Source organism: Ceratosolen solmsi, unplaced genomic scaffold (assembly GCF_000503995.2).
Source record: "Ceratosolen solmsi marchali unplaced genomic scaffold, CerSol_1.0 scaffold61, whole genome shotgun sequence".
NCBI classification, from domain to species: Eukaryota; Metazoa; Arthropoda; class Insecta; order Hymenoptera; family Agaonidae; genus Ceratosolen; species Ceratosolen solmsi.
This window is the reverse complement of record NW_011948435.1, coordinates 2,016,376-2,033,330: the sequence shown is the minus strand read 5'-3', so window position 1 is coordinate 2,033,330 and position 16,955 is coordinate 2,016,376. Positions and strand designations below refer to the sequence as shown.

The window sequence follows — 16,955 nt, the reverse complement described above, 5'->3', positions numbered from 1 at the left end:
CCAGGATACGAGCAACTAAAGTTAGCAGAAATAAGATTATCCTTACTTGGTGCTCTAGAACAGTCTCATAATACTACGAAAAGAAGTAATTTTTTCTTCTTTTTTTTTTTCATTTTTCTCTTTTTTTTCCCCCCGTTAAAAAATCGTTTAATTTGTTTCAACGTAATTGTATTTTCGAAATTAGTTCCGAAATTACGTCAATCTTAAATGTCTAAAATAATTGTTAATGTTTAGATCTCTATTGTGCCAAGATAACGAATCTAGGAAAAACCATGGCTGCTTTCCCGGTTTTACCTCGATATGGAAAAATGTTGGCTCTATCGCAACAATATAATCTCATTGCATATACTGTTTGTATGGTTACGGCATTGTCGGTGCAAGAGCTTTTCGTCGAAGCTTGCGGAGCCGATGGAAATGTGAATAAGTGGAGGCAACTTCGTCGTTTCTGGGCTGGTACGGGCAACAGTTTACTTCTTGGTACGTATTTACTATATCATTGGTTTGATAAAATTTTGAATATTTAATTTAAAATGATATGTATATTTGCAATTGTTAAATATCCTTATCTTCCTTTTTCTTATCGATTACCGCTATGTTTACCGCTAAGCATGTCATGTTTTTATATTTTTGCAGGTGATCCAATGATATTGATACGAGCTGTTGGTGCTGCTGAATATGCCTCGACAAAGGGTAAATTAACAAAGTTTTGCATCGATAATGGATTACGAGAAAAAGCAATGATTGAAATAAGAAAATTACGTCATCAGTTAACCAATGAAATTTTAATAAACGTTCCAAATCTGAATCTCGATATCAATCCAGAGTAAATATGTTTCTCATAAGAGTAAACAATGCTTTTGAATAATTAAAAAATAATTAAATGTTATAGCAATTTATAGTTCATGAATTTAGTGGTCTTTACTTATAAATTTTAGAATGCAACCTCCAACAGATACGCAAGCAAAATTACTTCGGCAAATTATTCTTTCTGGTATGATCGATCAAATTGCTCATAAATTAACAGCCGAAGAAATTAAAGAATTTAGTAGTAAAGCCGAGGGTAATGAAGTAAAATGGAAATATGCATATAAGTAAGATTTATATATATATATATATATATATATATATATTATATTTATGTTAATTGACATAAAATAATAGATATAATAAGTCGTCGAGTCACTTATAAATAATTTTATTTTAAATACACAATATATGTCTTGTGTAGGACTTTAGAAATGGAAGAACCTGTTTTTATGCATTCATCCTGTGTACTGAGAAAAGAAGTTCCAGAATGGATTGTATATCAAGAAGTTTATGAAACGAATAAGACTTACATGCGTGGCATTACTGCCATTGAACCAGAATGGCTACCTAAATTTGCACCTTCCTTATGTTCGCTAAAGGAACATATGGTTGATCCTCTCCCAAGGTTAACTTATATAAATTTCATTTAATAATTAAACGTTATATTGTTGAATTAATAACTAAAAACGCCCATGCTCACTAGACAGCATGTTTAATTTAATTAAGAATTTTTAATTAAGAATATTTTATCATTAAATAGGTACGATGCAGAGACCGGAAAAATATTTTGCCACACAACTGGAACTTTTGGTCCTGCTGGCTGGGAATTACCAATTATTGAAATAGAATTTCCAAACACTTTAGAAGGAATTAAATGGTTTACGCGATTTTTCTTGGAAGGTGAAATTTTTCCAAAGTTAAAAAAATTCGTACCATTTATGTTATCAACGCCAGGAACTGTCAATAAATCTTGGGCAAAGTAAAAATTTTAAATTATATTCTTTCACTTATTTCAAATGTTAATTGCCTACATGATATTAAAATTCTAGATTAATACCACGCATTGAAATAATAACTAAATTACTTTTATCAAATGGAATAATGTCAAAGGATAAGCTTACTGACATGTGGTCAAAAGATCCAAACTGTAAGGAATTCTTATTATTTTCTTTAGATAAACTAAAATTTACATTCGCTATATTGTTATCACATATTTTTGTAGTTTTATTGACAGCTTATCAGAGTTGGTTACCTGAATCTGCACATGCTGAAGTGATGTTGATGTGGCCTCCTTTGTAATATACATTACAATGATTTGTAAATATTGTATTAATATAAAAACATTTGTAAACAGTAATTTTTGTTTTAATAATTTATTTCATGAAAAGCTTCATAGAAAATAGAAATAATCATGTAACAGAATACATAGTCATTAATAATGAAAATTTTTCTAAATTTTTCTAAATTTTTCACCAATTATGTAAAGAATTATGCAAATTATCGTTTGACAGTTTTATGATAACGTTAAGTTTTACTTACAAAATTGAACTGTTAATACATAAATACAAAAGGCAATATTAATTTGTGCGAATAATCAAATACAAACAGTCTTTATGTAAAGGTAATTAATTATCTGTAAACATGACTATTTAAATATATTACATACAGTTACAATGATAACCTGAGTTAAAATAATCATAAAATAAATTACGTTAAATTATCACTCTTGATTTTAATCGACAAATAAATTAGATAAATTTATCCGACAATTTTTACCAATAATCTCATTCGTTTACTATTTAATAAAATTTCTTAAACAAATGCAGTTATATACGATCCTGAATAATCTAAAAGCTATAATTTGTAAATTGTAATGAACTTTTGTATGGATTCATAACATTAAAAATATTTTCTATTCAACGTATTTTCCTAGTTCTACAAACATAAAAGTAAATGTTAAACGCTATCCTATATACATAAATGTCCAAGAAAAGTATTCTTGTGAACAAAAAAAAAAATTTGTAAATACTCATTTTTAAACCGATGTTAAATCGACTTTTACTATACTACGTTATAATTATCTTTGGTTTAGAAAACTTTAATCGGATTTAATTGCTTTCTTTTCTTTCCTTTTGATTGGATTTTTTAAACAAGTATCATGAACGCCTTTCAAATCAAATGCATCTTTTATGTTATCCTGGAAATTCATATGTGTTATGTGAGAAAATAATAATATTAATTTTATTTATTGTATTATGAACTATGTTTTAATTAATCAAGAATACAAAAAAATTCATGAATTAATTATTTTTAATTTAATTATTACATTTTATTTATTATCTGTTTTTCTATTTCACAATTTTGTCAACTTTTTATGTTCTTTTTAATATATCAATATAATTCTAGTAATAAACTAATTTATAAGCGTCTAATGTTCTTCAACTAATTATTAAATCAAACTTACCATTGAAAAAAGGAACTTAACTAATTTGCCTTGACGATCAGCATATGGTCGTCTCTCAACTTCTTTACCTTCTTTAAAAAGTATTAATGATGGCAATTGTTGACTTTTACTCGAGTCATTGATATGGTATTTAGCTGCTGCATCTGGATGTCTTCCAATATCAACTTTACCAAATTTAAAATTTTCTAAAGCGTACCTACAATGAGTTGTTAAAAATTGATTATACGAATACATAGATGAATAAATAGCCATTAAACAAATTAACTCGATCGACTCGTTTTATAAAAATTAATTTATTACAAGTGCTTTGACACGATATAATTTTTCATAAAAATACTTTTGCACACGATGAAAAGGAAATATAATAAATTATGCGTGCGTCGTATAAAATATAAAATTTGATTAATCCATGACATACTTAGCTGATAATTCAGAAAACACAGGTGCAAAATTCACACAAGCTGGATTCCAAGCTGTATAGAATGCGATTAACCAGTAGACTCTGGTATCACGTTGGAGTTCTTCTTGTAAGCTATTGTTACCACGCAAATAAATTACATTTTCGGGGCCCTGATAAGTTGGCTCGGGAATTATTAAACCACACACTGAAAGATATTCGATAAAATATAAAAAATTATCCATTGAAATTACATAGCGTCTATAAAATATCTATAAATTAAAACAATAGTAATTGCTTACTAAGAAAAATTATTCCATATAATATTCCTAAATGTATATCTGCATAAAACCAAAGAATCAAGTTGGCTACTTTTGTATACACAAAGCTGGACGAAAGGTAACTTATCATATTTACACTTCCAGCTTTTCTCGTCCTTAGCATTATAACAATTATCAAGAAAAATAAAATTTCTACCTCTCTCTGAAAACAAAAAGTTTTATATTAAAATGGACATAGAATAAAATGGCTATCAAGTATCTTATATTAAATAAACAAACGCATATATATTACATCATCGAGTTCACAATCAGTTTGGGAAAACAGAAAGTGACATATATAAGGCAATCTTTTAGCAACAATGTAAGATACACTAAGGAATATATTTATTAAATAATAAGGTCTCATCAACTGTCGAAGATCTCTTTTCAAATGTAGAAAATCATTCTTTAAGCTAAACATTGCTAATGAGTTTTCCTATGTTAGTCTTCCTAATCAGATATATTCAATAAAAATGAATTATCAAGATTTCTTCTCTTTTTCAGAAAATAATGACAAATTAATCCTCATGCGAGCAATATTTCCTTTCCTAATTCTTAATATGATTCTTATTTATAGAATGCAAATAAATGAATCTTTTACAATCTTTTTATATATTGCCGATAGTGCCAATATTAAATACTTCAGATCATTTATATCGCCATAAAGTTCAATATAACATGTTTCAGTTAAAGTGACTAATGTTTTAAATGCTTAATAAATTGTCATTCTCAATCAAGTAAAAAGTATTGCTTCAATTCTATTTCAGAGGTTATACAATCAGTTTTGCCTAACAGCATTGATAGACGAATGAACTTTTATCGCTTTTAATTACATTGGTGATGTCTAATTTTAAACCTAATTTACCACGCCCATCTGTATTTCTTATCCATTTATTATCACTTATGTACTTTATTAATTCTACGTTTTTTCATCAAATGAACTCGGTTGGCACATAGATTTTCTACTAGATATTGCAGGGCTGCCAGATCAGAAATAAAATTAATTTTATTTGTAATCTATAGTAGAAACTAGAAATCATAGAGAATGGAGGAGTGGAGAGACACGGCAACACTGCCAAGTGCAGACCGGCACTTCGCATATTCATATTCATTTATTTACTAGTTTAATTTGCCTTCTGCTACAATAGCTCACCTACTTTGTAGTCTGCTGGTATTATTTGTCATTAATAAATATCAACTATTTACCTAGTCGACTTCATTATTCATTATAATGCTGTGATATTCCATAGAATACTTTAGAATATTTTTAATGTAATTTAAAATGAGATTACAATTATACATCAATTGATGTCGTGGATAATGACTCTTGGACTCATGTTTTCTCTCCACTCAACCTTTTGTCGTTCCAACTTTAATGCATTTGCTTCAATAATCGGAATAATTTCGAAATTTTATTAAGAAACGTAAGTTACGTTATTAATTCTATATATAATTAATAATTTTTTATTATGACGATCGTTGCATTATACCTGCAAATCTCATCACAATTCTCGTATGTACAATTATCATGCATTCACAAATTGATTTGTAAAAAAAATATTTTTAATTGACAAAGCATTTCATAAAGCTTCTCATTTATATGAAAAATTAAATTAGGTCAAATATCATTTCACTATACATGTCATTTAATAATCGAACAGGCAAATGCACACACGTGACACATGCGTAAGACGTGCAAATACGTTGTTTATATAATAATATAACCTCTATGAAATAATCACTTCATCATTAGCATTACTAAACAATAAAGATTATTTATTATATAAACAAAATTATATAACAAAACAATCGAATGAGAATTTCGAAAAATAATAGGTGTCAAGAATCAACTGACACCGAAATATTATTCAATATTCTTAAGCTTCTCTTATTTTCAATAGCTGTTTAAATAATTTTTTTTTTTTATTTTCATTTTTATTTTCCTATATATAAACAAATAATATATACGACTGTTGAATTGTTAAATTTTGTTATCAATTAATTTTACAATATCTTTATTAAATACTCTACAATTGATTTACTACCTAAACAGAGTGTACACATAGTTTTTCGTTACATTTTTTCATTCAAATATTCTCATACATAAATTGGAATCAGTGAATTAAATTATTCTAATTACAAATATCAGAGTAGAAATAGTTTTAAAAAATTGCAACCTACTCAATGCTTAGTCATGCATTGCGAATAACAATTCATCAAAACAGAAAAGATTTTAATGAATAATTTTTATCGAGAGCATCGTATATTGTCAAAGCATATGATATAATAATAATGTTTTTGCACGTGTTAATTTGAAACCTTAAAATCATCTAATTATATAAACTTTAGAAATGATCGACAACAAGTTAAAAACAATCAATTATTTAAGTATTAATTTATTATGGATTTACGTTGTTTTAATATTTTTTTATAATATTAACTCAATCTTTAGATTTTTTTCAAATATGCTCTTTAAGTAATGAATAAATTACATCATTTTTTCATTCTAATGAAAAATTGCATTTCATAATGGAATAAGAATAATATAACGTAAATGACTTACAAAGCATTTATTTGTTTTGTAAATACACCTTATACCAAACATTTAGCATCAGCATTTCATTAAGATTTGACTTATATATTCAAGAAAGTTTAAATTCCTCTTCTTCAATATAGCGCAGCAATTGGAAAGTTTTCGATTACGTATCTGCTGAATGAGTATTCTGTAAAAAAATTATTATCAAAACTAAGTGCAAAGATCACCAGTGTCTTATAAATAAACAGAGAAGACAGCGTTAATGACCATCGTCTCATAAATATGATACATTTCAAATTATTAAACTATTTATATACATTAAATATATGGATAATATTACCATGTGTGCATGGGATGGATAAGTATATTCCTCTTGTTGTAACCACGTGGGATTATAAAAATGCTACCGAAGTGGGTAAGGCATAAAAGGCATATTTATACAAAAGACTTTATGATAAATATGTATTATGCTTTTTAGCTTGGAATACAATTTACAATGGAAAGGGAAGTGCCATAGATGCTATCGAAGCTGGCTGTAGTTTTTGTGAGGAAATACAATGTCGAGGAACAGTTGGCTATGGTGGTAGCCCGGATGAAAATGGAGAAACCACGTTAGATGCCATGTTAATGGATGGGTAACTTTAATTATGTTAAAAAAATATACAAAAAAAGAAGAAGAAGAGAGAGAGAGAGAGAGAGAGGGAAAGAACAAAGCAAAGTCACTTTGTTTAAATGTTGTAGTACGACAATGGATGTTGGAGCCGTTGGAGGAATTAGGAATGTTAAAAGTGCAATTTCAGTTGCTCGTCACGTACTGGAAAATACAGCACATTCGTTACTCGTTGGAGATTTGGCAACAGAGTTTGCAATAAAAATGGGATTTTCAAACGAATCATTGCAAACTGATAAATCACACGGCTTATGGAAGAAATGGAAAAATAATCATTGCCAGCCAAATTTCTGGAAGGTATTATTTTAAGCTTTCGTTGAGCATTTAAAACAATCCATCTCTTCTTATTCGCCAGATGAAATTACATGAATTTTTTCCACCATTCCAGAACGTCACTCCAAACCCAACGACTAACTGTGGCCCATATCAACCCAAAAGAAAGACCAAATATCCAGATAAATTCATGCACTCGAACGAAGACAATCACGATACAATCGGAATGCTCGCCATCGATGCCAAAGGTCAGATTGCAGCTGGAACGTCGACCAATGGCGCGAGAAATAAAATCCCCGGAAGAGTCGGGGACTCCCCAATTGCAGGAGCTGGAGCTTATGCGGATCAGGAAGTGGGCGCCGCAGCTGCTACAGGGGATGGCGACATTATGATGCGCTTTTTACCAAGGTATGTCACGATTATTTTAACACAACTACTCTAAGTTTTATGATTGGTACTCGTTGATTAATCGATTTAAACATAATTTGCATGATCATGAATGTTTGCTTGGCTTAAATTGATAAGTAGAAGTAGTTGCTTTACGGTTTGGCCAGAACAATATTAATATGTCGAATATTAATATGTTGAAGCGAAGTGCAGCGCCTTCATTGTGTAATGAGCAATTAAATTGTTTTATCGCTAAGCCGATCGAGCACATTTATTATCTAAGGCTTCAATAACAGCTATTGTTGTGTAAGATTTGCTTATGGTGATAAAGAAATATTAACGAAGTCATTTTTCAACATTAAACAAAATACTAATTAATTGAAAATTGCTAGCTGTTGCAAATTCTTTATTTTAAACAATGATTCGAATTTAATGTTCGAAATTTATTATTGCTAAATGAGAACGAATCCGTGTTAACGTATACAAAGGTAGATTAACAAATAGCAACAAATTAATAAGTGTATTAATAATACATATATTATAATAAATAACAAACTTTTAATCGGATTATAATGAGAGAGTAAAATTTAATAAAAAGCAAGCAATTCAAATTAAAAAAGTAATTGTTATACAATTCATAGAGTACAAAAAATTAAATAAATATTTTATTCACTATAATATAAATTATAAATTTTTATAATATTTAGATAATTATTATTACTAAATCGAAACATTTTACATAATTTCAATTTATTCGGGCAATGTTTTCACATTTAATTCTGTCTTTTATACAATTTTCAATAAAAATAAATTATTAACAGAATTTTATGATTATATTCTTTATATTACTTTGTTTCATATTTTCAATTTTTGTCATTTTTGTACAAAAGCTAAGTGTATAGTTAACTTAAAATAACAGTCGAGCACCACTAAAAAACAATATGGTATATATATATATATATATATATATATAGTTATATGAGTTTGTAGGTACTTGTGTTTGTTGTGCGCATGTGTTTATTTAATATATTAACTTAAAATTATAAAAACGAAATATATAACTTTTGTACATCAATATTTTTATTTGTATTAGTTGTGAAAAAATTTTCTCTAAAATTTATGCAAACAAAATTTATTTCAAGTCACTCACGATGTATATTTATATATATATATATATATATATATATATATATATATATATATATACAACACACTTCCTATTAACAATATAAATGTAATTGTAAAAATCTAGGTATATGTATTGAAATCTATGCTTTTTATTTATATTTCAGTTTTTTGACTGTTGAACTGATGCGTCAGGGAATGACGCCAACTACAGCAGCTGAAACAGCAATAAAAAGAATAGTTAAACATTATCCAAATTTTTCCGGTGCCGTTATCGCTTTAAACAAGAATGGTCGTTTTGGAGTAGCTTGTAATGGATTTAAAGGTTTTCCATTCTATGCCAGTAATCTTAAGCTGGGGAAGCCAACTATTTTTTACGTACCATGTCTCGTGCATCATTAATATTACGTGTAAATTTTTATTATATATGTATATTTGTATCAAATTCATTAATCGTTGCAGCGCATTATATATTTTTATTAAATTATTATTGCAAGGCAGAAGTTTTATATTTTTCTACGTAATTTAAGAATAAATAAAAACAAAAACAAAGACAAAAACAAAACAAAAAAAAACAAAAATACTTAAACTCTAATATTTTCAGTCATTAAAAATTAATATTACAAAATTATTAAATAATTTTTATTTTAATATTTTTAAGAGGTAGTAAAATTCATTTCAACTTTTTGAATATTAAAAAGTTTCATCTAAAATGAAAAGGCATTTGTATAAAAGCAGTGTATTCTTAAATATAATTTATATCTATTTATATCTATATATTTATTTATGAATAATTAACAACGTAAAATCGCTTTTTAAATTATATATTAAATAATAATAATAATAATAATAATAATAATAATAATAATAATAATAATAATAATAATAATAATAATAATAATAATAAATAACCCTCGAACGTGACAATCATTATTCTTATCTTATCAAAAAGTAAAATAAAATAAGTTTTAATAATTAATTATTAAATGTCTGATGTATTTGTACAAGTATGTAATAAGTATGTAAGCGGCGTCTTAACGAGAACTTGTCCATTGTTTGATTAGAGACCTACATTTCTGAATGCTGGAAAAACATTCCAGAAGAAACAATCGAGCGATTATTATTTATTACGAATGATAAACCTTTATCTTTGAAAATAACTCATAACGGTAAATCATAACGTATTCCTGCATAAATGAAGAATAAACAGTCCTTTGCCTAACAATGATATAAGTACGGCACCTTAGACTGAAAAATAATAATTTAAAAACTGAACTCTAAAGAAGTACAACTGCAATTATACAAAATTCAGACTCTATAGGAATATAAGAGGTATAGTGCATTTGAATGATAACGAACAAATTATTATAAAAATCGATTATATTTATGACCAGATTAGTGTGTGTGTGTGTGGGTGGGTGGGTGGGTGGGTGGGTTGGGCTGGATGGGGCGGGGGTCGGGGTGGGGATGGGGGACGGGGGAGGGAGTAATTTTCACGAGAAAAGAGAAGTAAAAATATTTTCAATACTCGGATGGGGATGAGGAATGGCTTTTTATCTCCAACGCTATGCAGTAATGATTGTTAAGAACTCGGAGACAATAATACGTAAAATAATAATACATAAATTACGGCTAAAGCATAAGCAAGAATCATATGTAATTTAAACTCATTGAAGAGTTACGAGTAAGAAACTATACTAATACTAATTACGTATACTAACAACTATACGTAAAGACCAATTACAAAAGTTTGTAAATATTTCGATTATTCGAGAAGGATCAAGAAACTTTTTATTTTACAATAGCTCTTTCAGTATTAATCAATAATTATTAAAATAATTATGAAACTGTTGCAATATAATTCAATAACAATTTATTGAAATATTTGAATTATAAAATAAATATATAATCGTTTATTAGCCTCGCAACATTTATAAGTATTTTGGCTGTTAGATAAACAATTATTTGCCTTCTGTCGAATCGAATTTATTTCAAACAATTTGATCTATCGATTAACCACATTAATAACTATCTTACATATTACTCATGTTTATTCGGATCTTTTAACTAATAGCACAAAAGTGTTAATACATTTCTATAAAGAGAACAATTAAAAATTTATTAAGACTTTATTAACATTTGAAAAGATGAATGATTCATCGTGAAAAATTAAAACGAATCTGTTCATATATATATATATATATATATATATATATATATATATATATATTCGATAATATAATTTTATTTGATTACATCATTTACGTAAATTACGAAAGAAAGCAACTATTATGTCAAAATTACATAATAATTTTATTTTTAGAAGAGATAAGTTATTTTGTTTCGTTTGGCTAATTACTTCTCTGAACTTATCAGCTGATTATTATTATCGATGAAATAAATACACGTAGATTAATTACATGCAAATATCAATGTAAACTTGATTACAATCTACATTAAACATTCATTTTGTACAATCTTCTTTAAAAATTTTTTTTTTTTTTTTTTTTTTTTTTTTTTTTTTTTTTTTTTTTGTCAAAATTTCGTAACCCCCAATCAGTCAAAGATTAAAAATTTTAATTAAAATTATACAATTATTATTTTTCAGATTTAATTAAAATAAAATACGGAAAATTATGGTGTATGGAATTATGGTTTTCTTCCAGTAACGGTAGTCTTTAGAGAGAGAGAGAGAGAGAGAGAGAGAGAGAGAGAGAGAGAGAGAGAGAGAAATGCAAGTTTCGTTGTAAATTGAATAAGATGCCGCGGAAATCGTCAAATAAATTATGCCGATTGCCGTTAATAAACAATGCCGTTGAAGGAGTCTAAGAACTTAAAATCAGACATGAATAGCAGTTAGACAATCAAGGTAACGTAATGAGTAATGATATTGCTTGAATTGTCCTTATTGCTTTGTTGGACGTTACGCTCTTCGTAATAAATGAAATATTCTCCTTTGAAACTTTTTCTTTCCTTCTTGAAACTATAAAGAATAAATATCACTGTATTGAAATATGTCAATTTTTAATAACAGATAATATAAGGTAATGAATAATCGATAATATTATCGTCGATTAATTCTCAGATAAAATATGAATAAAAAAATAACAATAGTTTGGAAAATTATTTAATGGATAAAATTTCATTTTACATCTTCACTATAATAAATAGTGCGAGTATAATTAAGGTACCTTGTGACAATAAATATGCAATTTATTAATTTATTGACAAATTGACGGCCATCCACTTACTCGTAATAATTCAATAAAACCTTTTATACGCTGTATGACTGCTTTAGCAATTTTATTTATTAGAGATGAAAAATATCAGGATAATCTGCAAAAATACTTTGATTACATTATTAATTACACATACATACAGGAAATATCAATAATAAATATCTACGTATGTACGAAGACATTCTTCAAGTCTTGATATTTTTCCAATCTAATGTACTTTGATTTAAATCGAACAATGCAAAGATTATTGATGTTTACTACCATTGGATAAAAACAATAAGACAAAAAAACAAAAAAAAAGTAATTCTATATATTTACCGGAGAAATACGTTTTTATAAAATTGAGTTAGCTTTTATCGCGTATTTATTTACGTAAACATATTGGATTCTTATACATTTTTCAAATTGAACGAATAGCAAAATTCTCCCCGGCATATTAATAATAAATTATTTATTGGACAATATTTTTGTCAAAGTAAAAATATTAAAGTTACAAATTGAAATTGGAATGAACTGTTGTGGTTTTTTTTGTAAGCAGAATTTGTTGAACAGAGACTCTGCATATCTCCTCGTAACTGGTCCTTGAGTCAATTGAAGATAAGTCTAGCGAGAAAGTCAAATAGGAAGGCCCGTTAGTTTCACTTAAATCATTGAGACGATCGTATCGCAGTAACAAAAATATGGATATATTTCAGCTTTTGAAAATATTCTCAATTATAAAAATTATTTTATTTAATTTCTTAATACGATACGGCAAGAGTGAAATTAATCCAGTTGTAATAGTTACATGGGATTATCCAAATGCTACTCAAAAAGGTAAATATTATTATATAAAAATTATTGTTCTAATTAATCTAATTAATTAACGAACAATGCAAAACATAAGATGAACTGTATTTGTAATTTCACGTTAGTTGTAACATTTTATTTCATTCAAACGCTTACTACGTACATTCTATTTTTTCGTAAAAAATTTATTTATCATTATAATAGTAGGCAAATAAATCAATTTCTACAATACTGGTATGTGTATTGGTATAATATATGCTATTTATCACACAGTACTCGTTCTATATGTAATTTATATTTTTCAAGTAAAACAATTGTTAATAAATCACATTGCTAAATATAAATAACTGATAATTAAGTCGAAGTATTATTGTGCACTATTCACATTGAAGAATTAATATTAATAAGTTAAATAATACAATCATTCGTATTTATATTATTAATTAGACATAAAATAATTAATATGATACATACGCGTTTCAAAAACCTTTCGTAGGTCGTTGAACAAAATTATTTTTTATCGATGAAAGCTATCATCAAGCATCATTTAATCAATAATTTCATAAAAGTATATTATATAATTCTTTTATCTCGGAAAAGCTAGGAATTTAAAACTGTTTTAAAATTGCGTTAATTTTTTATATATTTGATGCTATTTGTTAAAAAAAAAAATACATGTCTAATTAAATTAATAAATCATTATTGTATTAATTGATCTGCTATAATTAACCTCATATATGCTTATACATCCAATTATTATGAAATACTTATTTTTATTAAGGCATAAAAGATTCTTTTTGTAAACTTCATCGAAAATACAATAAATGTATGAATGCCTAACTGACTGTCCATACTAATGACATGCACACGTACACGTACGCGCGCGCACACGTGCATACAGCCAGGCAAACAAACATCGTGACACGTTGTATTATTAATGAGAAAATAGATAATCAAAATTTTTTTAATAAATTTCTCTAATTAATCAAGTCTAAATTATTTAAATATTTTTACTGCTTATAAATGTTAGCTTATTAAAAAATAAAAATATTTATATTCTCGTCATTATAGAATAAAAGAATTTTCAATGAAAAATATAAACGAATATACACTCTTACAAAGTCACAGATTTTATGGAATTTTATGCAATATTGTAAACTCCTCTATATGCACATTCTACATAAGATAAATATTAAAATTTGCTATTATTAGCGTGGAAAACCCTTTATGCTGAAAAAAGAAGTGCCCTTGATGCTATCGAAGAAAGTTGTACATTGTGCGAGCAAATGCAGTGTCGTGGGACTGTTGGTTTTGGAGGAAATCCAGATGAAAATGGAGAAACCACGTTAGATGCTTTAATCATGGATGGGTAAAATTTCTTCTCGACTTTATCATAAAATTATCTTCGCAATTAAACTGACGGATGGTCGTCCATTAACGGCATTGACAAAATCGGTTGACACTTATCTCGTAATCTCCTTGTTTTTAGAGTCACAATGGATGTGGGCGCAGTTGGAGGTCTGCGAAATATCAAAGACGCAATTTCCGTTGCGCGGAAAGTCATGGAAAATACCAAGCATTCATTGATTGGTGGCGAGCTCGCCGCTGATTTTGCCTCCCAAATTGGCTTTAAGAAGGAAACTCTGCAGACCCAAAAGTCTCGCGATATTTGGCAAAAATGGAAGAATAACAACTGCCAGCCGAATTTCTGGGAGGTAATTTTATCCCTATGTTCAACAATCGATAAATTGCTCGATCATCTCATTTGACGAAAGATCTGCCTTATAAAAATCAATTATAATTATCAAAACGCCACCTCCATTCCAGAACGTCAGCCCCAACCCATCACTCAGCTGCGGCCCGTACAAGTCCAGCAATCAAGCGAGCAGCAAAGTCAAGCGCGACACATCCCTCGTCGACGAGAACAATCACGACACGATCGGTGTCGTCGCCCTCGACGTCCAAGGTCGTATTGCCGCGGGTGTCTCGACCAACGGCCAGAAGTACAAAATACCGGGCCGAATCGGCGACTCGGCCGTGACGGGCGCGGGGGCTTACGCCGACGGTGAAGTCGGCGCGGCTGCCGCCACCGGTGACGGCGACATCATCATGCGCTTCTTGCCCAGGTAACGAGTCCCCGTCCCCCGAGAATTTAAGCCAACAAGAAGGGATCGTCGATAACGGGAATGTAACGGGCCGAACCACCGCGCTGTTTCAGTTATCTCTCCGTGGAGCTGATGAGGCTCGGCGTGGCACCGACAGCGGCGACGGAGACAGCGGTCCGACGAATGGTCAAGTATTACCCCAAGTTTAGGGGAGCTGTAATCGCATTGAACAAGGCTGGAGAATACGGGGCCGCGTGCCATGGCCTCGACAGCTTCCCGCATTACATCGCGAACGTGAATACCGGAGAAGCCAAGGAATTTAAAGTGCCCTGCCTTCTTACCAAAAAAGATTGATTTTTTTCTTCGTTCCGCTTTGATTTGTTATTTCAGTTTGAATAATAATAATAATAATAATAATAATAATAATAATAATAATAATAATAATAATAATAATAATAATAATAATAATAATAATAATAATAATAATGACGATAATATTAATAATAATAACGATAATTACGATAGTAACAATAATGACGATTGATGATGATGATGATGATGATGATGATGATGATGATGATGATGATGATAATGATGATGATAATATACCGTTGTATCTAAAAAAAAATTTGTTGATTTTATATTCGCTGTTATTATTGTTTATGTAATTTGCCATAGGAAATTTTAATAGCAGGCTAATAAAGTCATTTTTTACGTTATACATTATGCTGCTAATGAATAAATAATTATACACGTCATTATGAGGTAATTTCTTAAGCACAGCTCTTTTGAAATTGCGATATTGTTCCTTCTGTGATAAAATTTACGCAACTGATCAAATTTTAACCGTCAATACTTTTCGATACTCATAACTAACTGTGTCTCAATTAAAGGCACAATAGTATTTAAAGAACTGCTATTGTATTAATAAGCCGATTTTTATTATGTTATATATATATATATATATATATATAAAGCATGACAAATCATGTATAAAGAATTGTAGTCATTGAATTTTATGGAATATTATATACCTTATTAATATCCTAGATTTTGAAATTTTAATCTCTCATATTCATGAAATTTTGTCGAAGATCATATTTATTATGCTTCGGTTTGTGTTCACGTGTATGCGTGCGTGTGCGTGTGTGTGTGTGTGTGTGTGTGTGTGTGTGTACGTGCGCGCGTGGATCTACCTCATGGGCTGTAGAAATTCATAATTACTTGGAAATGCCTATTATAATCTTTATAATATAATTCAATTAAAATAACTATATTATTCAGTTGAGTGTTCTGAATTTTAAAATAGTATTTCTGTTAATCTGAAAGCACAATATCAGTACAATATTATGTAAAATATCCAGCTAATTCGATGTATGTTTTGACAAAATATATAGTCCATCTGTATTATGTAAAACAATATTTTCCTGTGCTATAAATTTCTGTAGACAATCTATTCTCACTCTTCTTCTCTCTTCAACTATTCTTTCACCTATTTATTGGCAAGCTATTATCGTTATTAAATACATACACGTAGTTATACCGATGCTCTATAAGCAATTGTTTTAATTAAAAAAAATACTTAATGTGCACACGTGAACATCCAGTGCAATAATTATAGATTTAAAATAATAACCATTTCAATTTTTTTTAATAAAATATCGACCGAATGATTCAAAAGAATGAAATATTATCAAAAATACTTTCGAATACAGACATTGAAACGAATAAATATGAGTTTAATCTGAAAAAATTAAATTAAGTTTAGTAAGATGAAAAAACAAAATTTTATTTTCATTTTTAAAATATTTTATTTTAATCCACGTATTTATATTATAGATTT

At 28.4% G+C, this 16,955-nt stretch overlaps 4 protein-coding genes across 4 annotated transcripts in view; 3 read left to right on the top strand and 1 right to left on the bottom strand.

The window, feature by feature from the left end:
- The window catches only part of kz (putative ATP-dependent RNA helicase kurz), a 6,656-nt gene extending 4,539 nt beyond the window's left edge, over window positions 1-2,117 (top strand). Inside the window, exons 10-17 of the mRNA XM_011502985.1 lie at window positions 1-85; window positions 235-477; window positions 634-823; window positions 936-1,091; window positions 1,229-1,432; window positions 1,568-1,786; window positions 1,857-1,954; window positions 2,030-2,117. The exon at window positions 1-85 is cut by the window's left edge and continues 145 nt beyond it. Of these exons, the coding sequence (XP_011501287.1) occupies window positions 1-85; window positions 235-477; window positions 634-823; window positions 936-1,091; window positions 1,229-1,432; window positions 1,568-1,786; window positions 1,857-1,954; window positions 2,030-2,106 (1,272 nt within the window). The 3' untranslated portion in view covers window positions 2,107-2,117. The remainder of the gene's footprint in view (window positions 86-234; window positions 478-633; window positions 824-935; window positions 1,092-1,228; window positions 1,433-1,567; window positions 1,787-1,856; window positions 1,955-2,029) is intronic.
- A 528-nt stretch (window positions 2,118-2,645) lies between these two features.
- Window positions 2,646-4,415, bottom strand: LOC105364945 (thioredoxin-related transmembrane protein 2 homolog). Its single transcript, XM_011502983.1, has 5 exons — window positions 4,242-4,415; window positions 3,971-4,151; window positions 3,690-3,876; window positions 3,272-3,467; window positions 2,646-3,004 (listed from the first exon to the last, which is right to left on the bottom strand). The coding sequence occupies exons 1-5, from the start codon at window positions 4,407-4,409 to the stop codon at window positions 2,906-2,908; spliced, it is 831 nt and encodes a 276-aa protein (XP_011501285.1). The 5' UTR covers window positions 4,410-4,415; the 3' UTR covers window positions 2,646-2,905.
- Window positions 4,416-6,805: 2,390 nt separating this feature from the next.
- On the top strand, window positions 6,806-9,439 carry LOC105364944 (N(4)-(Beta-N-acetylglucosaminyl)-L-asparaginase-like). The gene is made up of 5 exons (XM_011502982.1): window positions 6,806-6,939; window positions 7,003-7,159; window positions 7,266-7,491; window positions 7,583-7,875; window positions 9,147-9,439. Exons 1-5 carry the CDS (start codon window positions 6,807-6,809, stop codon window positions 9,379-9,381), a joined length of 1,044 nt encoding a protein of 347 aa, XP_011501284.1. The 5' UTR covers window position 6,806; the 3' UTR covers window positions 9,382-9,439.
- Window positions 9,440-12,767: 3,328 nt separating this feature from the next.
- Window positions 12,768-15,520, top strand: LOC105364943 (N(4)-(Beta-N-acetylglucosaminyl)-L-asparaginase-like). Its single transcript, XM_011502980.1, has 5 exons — window positions 12,768-13,034; window positions 14,220-14,376; window positions 14,497-14,722; window positions 14,835-15,133; window positions 15,226-15,520. The coding sequence occupies exons 1-5, from the start codon at window positions 12,899-12,901 to the stop codon at window positions 15,464-15,466; spliced, it is 1,059 nt and encodes a 352-aa protein (XP_011501282.1). The 5' UTR covers window positions 12,768-12,898; the 3' UTR covers window positions 15,467-15,520.
- Window positions 15,521-16,955: the final 1,435 nt, after the last annotated feature.

Excerpts from the sequence above, each read along its gene's own strand:
- LOC105364945 (XM_011502983.1), bottom strand. The coding sequence starts at position 4,409 with ATGTTTAGCTTAAAGAATGATTTTCTACATTTGAAAAGAGATCTTCGA. Across the intron at positions 3,877-3,970 it reads ATATGGAATAATTTTTCTTA|TGTGTGGTTTAATAATTCCC; the intron begins GTAAGCAATTAC and ends AATATCTTTCAG. Across the intron at positions 3,005-3,271 it reads TTAAGTTCCTTTTTTCAATG|GATAACATAAAAGATGCATT; the intron begins GTAAGTTTGATT and ends ATGAATTTCCAG.
- LOC105364944 (XM_011502982.1), top strand. The coding sequence starts at position 6,807 with ATGATACATTTCAAATTATTAAACTATTTATATACATTAAATATATGG. Across the intron at positions 6,940-7,002 it reads TAAAAATGCTACCGAAGTGG|CTTGGAATACAATTTACAAT; the intron begins GTAAGGCATAAA and ends TATGCTTTTTAG. Across the intron at positions 7,492-7,582 it reads GCCAGCCAAATTTCTGGAAG|AACGTCACTCCAAACCCAAC; the intron begins GTATTATTTTAA and ends CCACCATTCCAG.
- LOC105364943 (XM_011502980.1), top strand. The coding sequence starts at position 12,899 with ATGGATATATTTCAGCTTTTGAAAATATTCTCAATTATAAAAATTATT. Across the intron at positions 14,723-14,834 it reads GCCAGCCGAATTTCTGGGAG|AACGTCAGCCCCAACCCATC; the intron begins GTAATTTTATCC and ends CCTCCATTCCAG. Across the intron at positions 15,134-15,225 it reads ATCATGCGCTTCTTGCCCAG|TTATCTCTCCGTGGAGCTGA; the intron begins GTAACGAGTCCC and ends GCGCTGTTTCAG.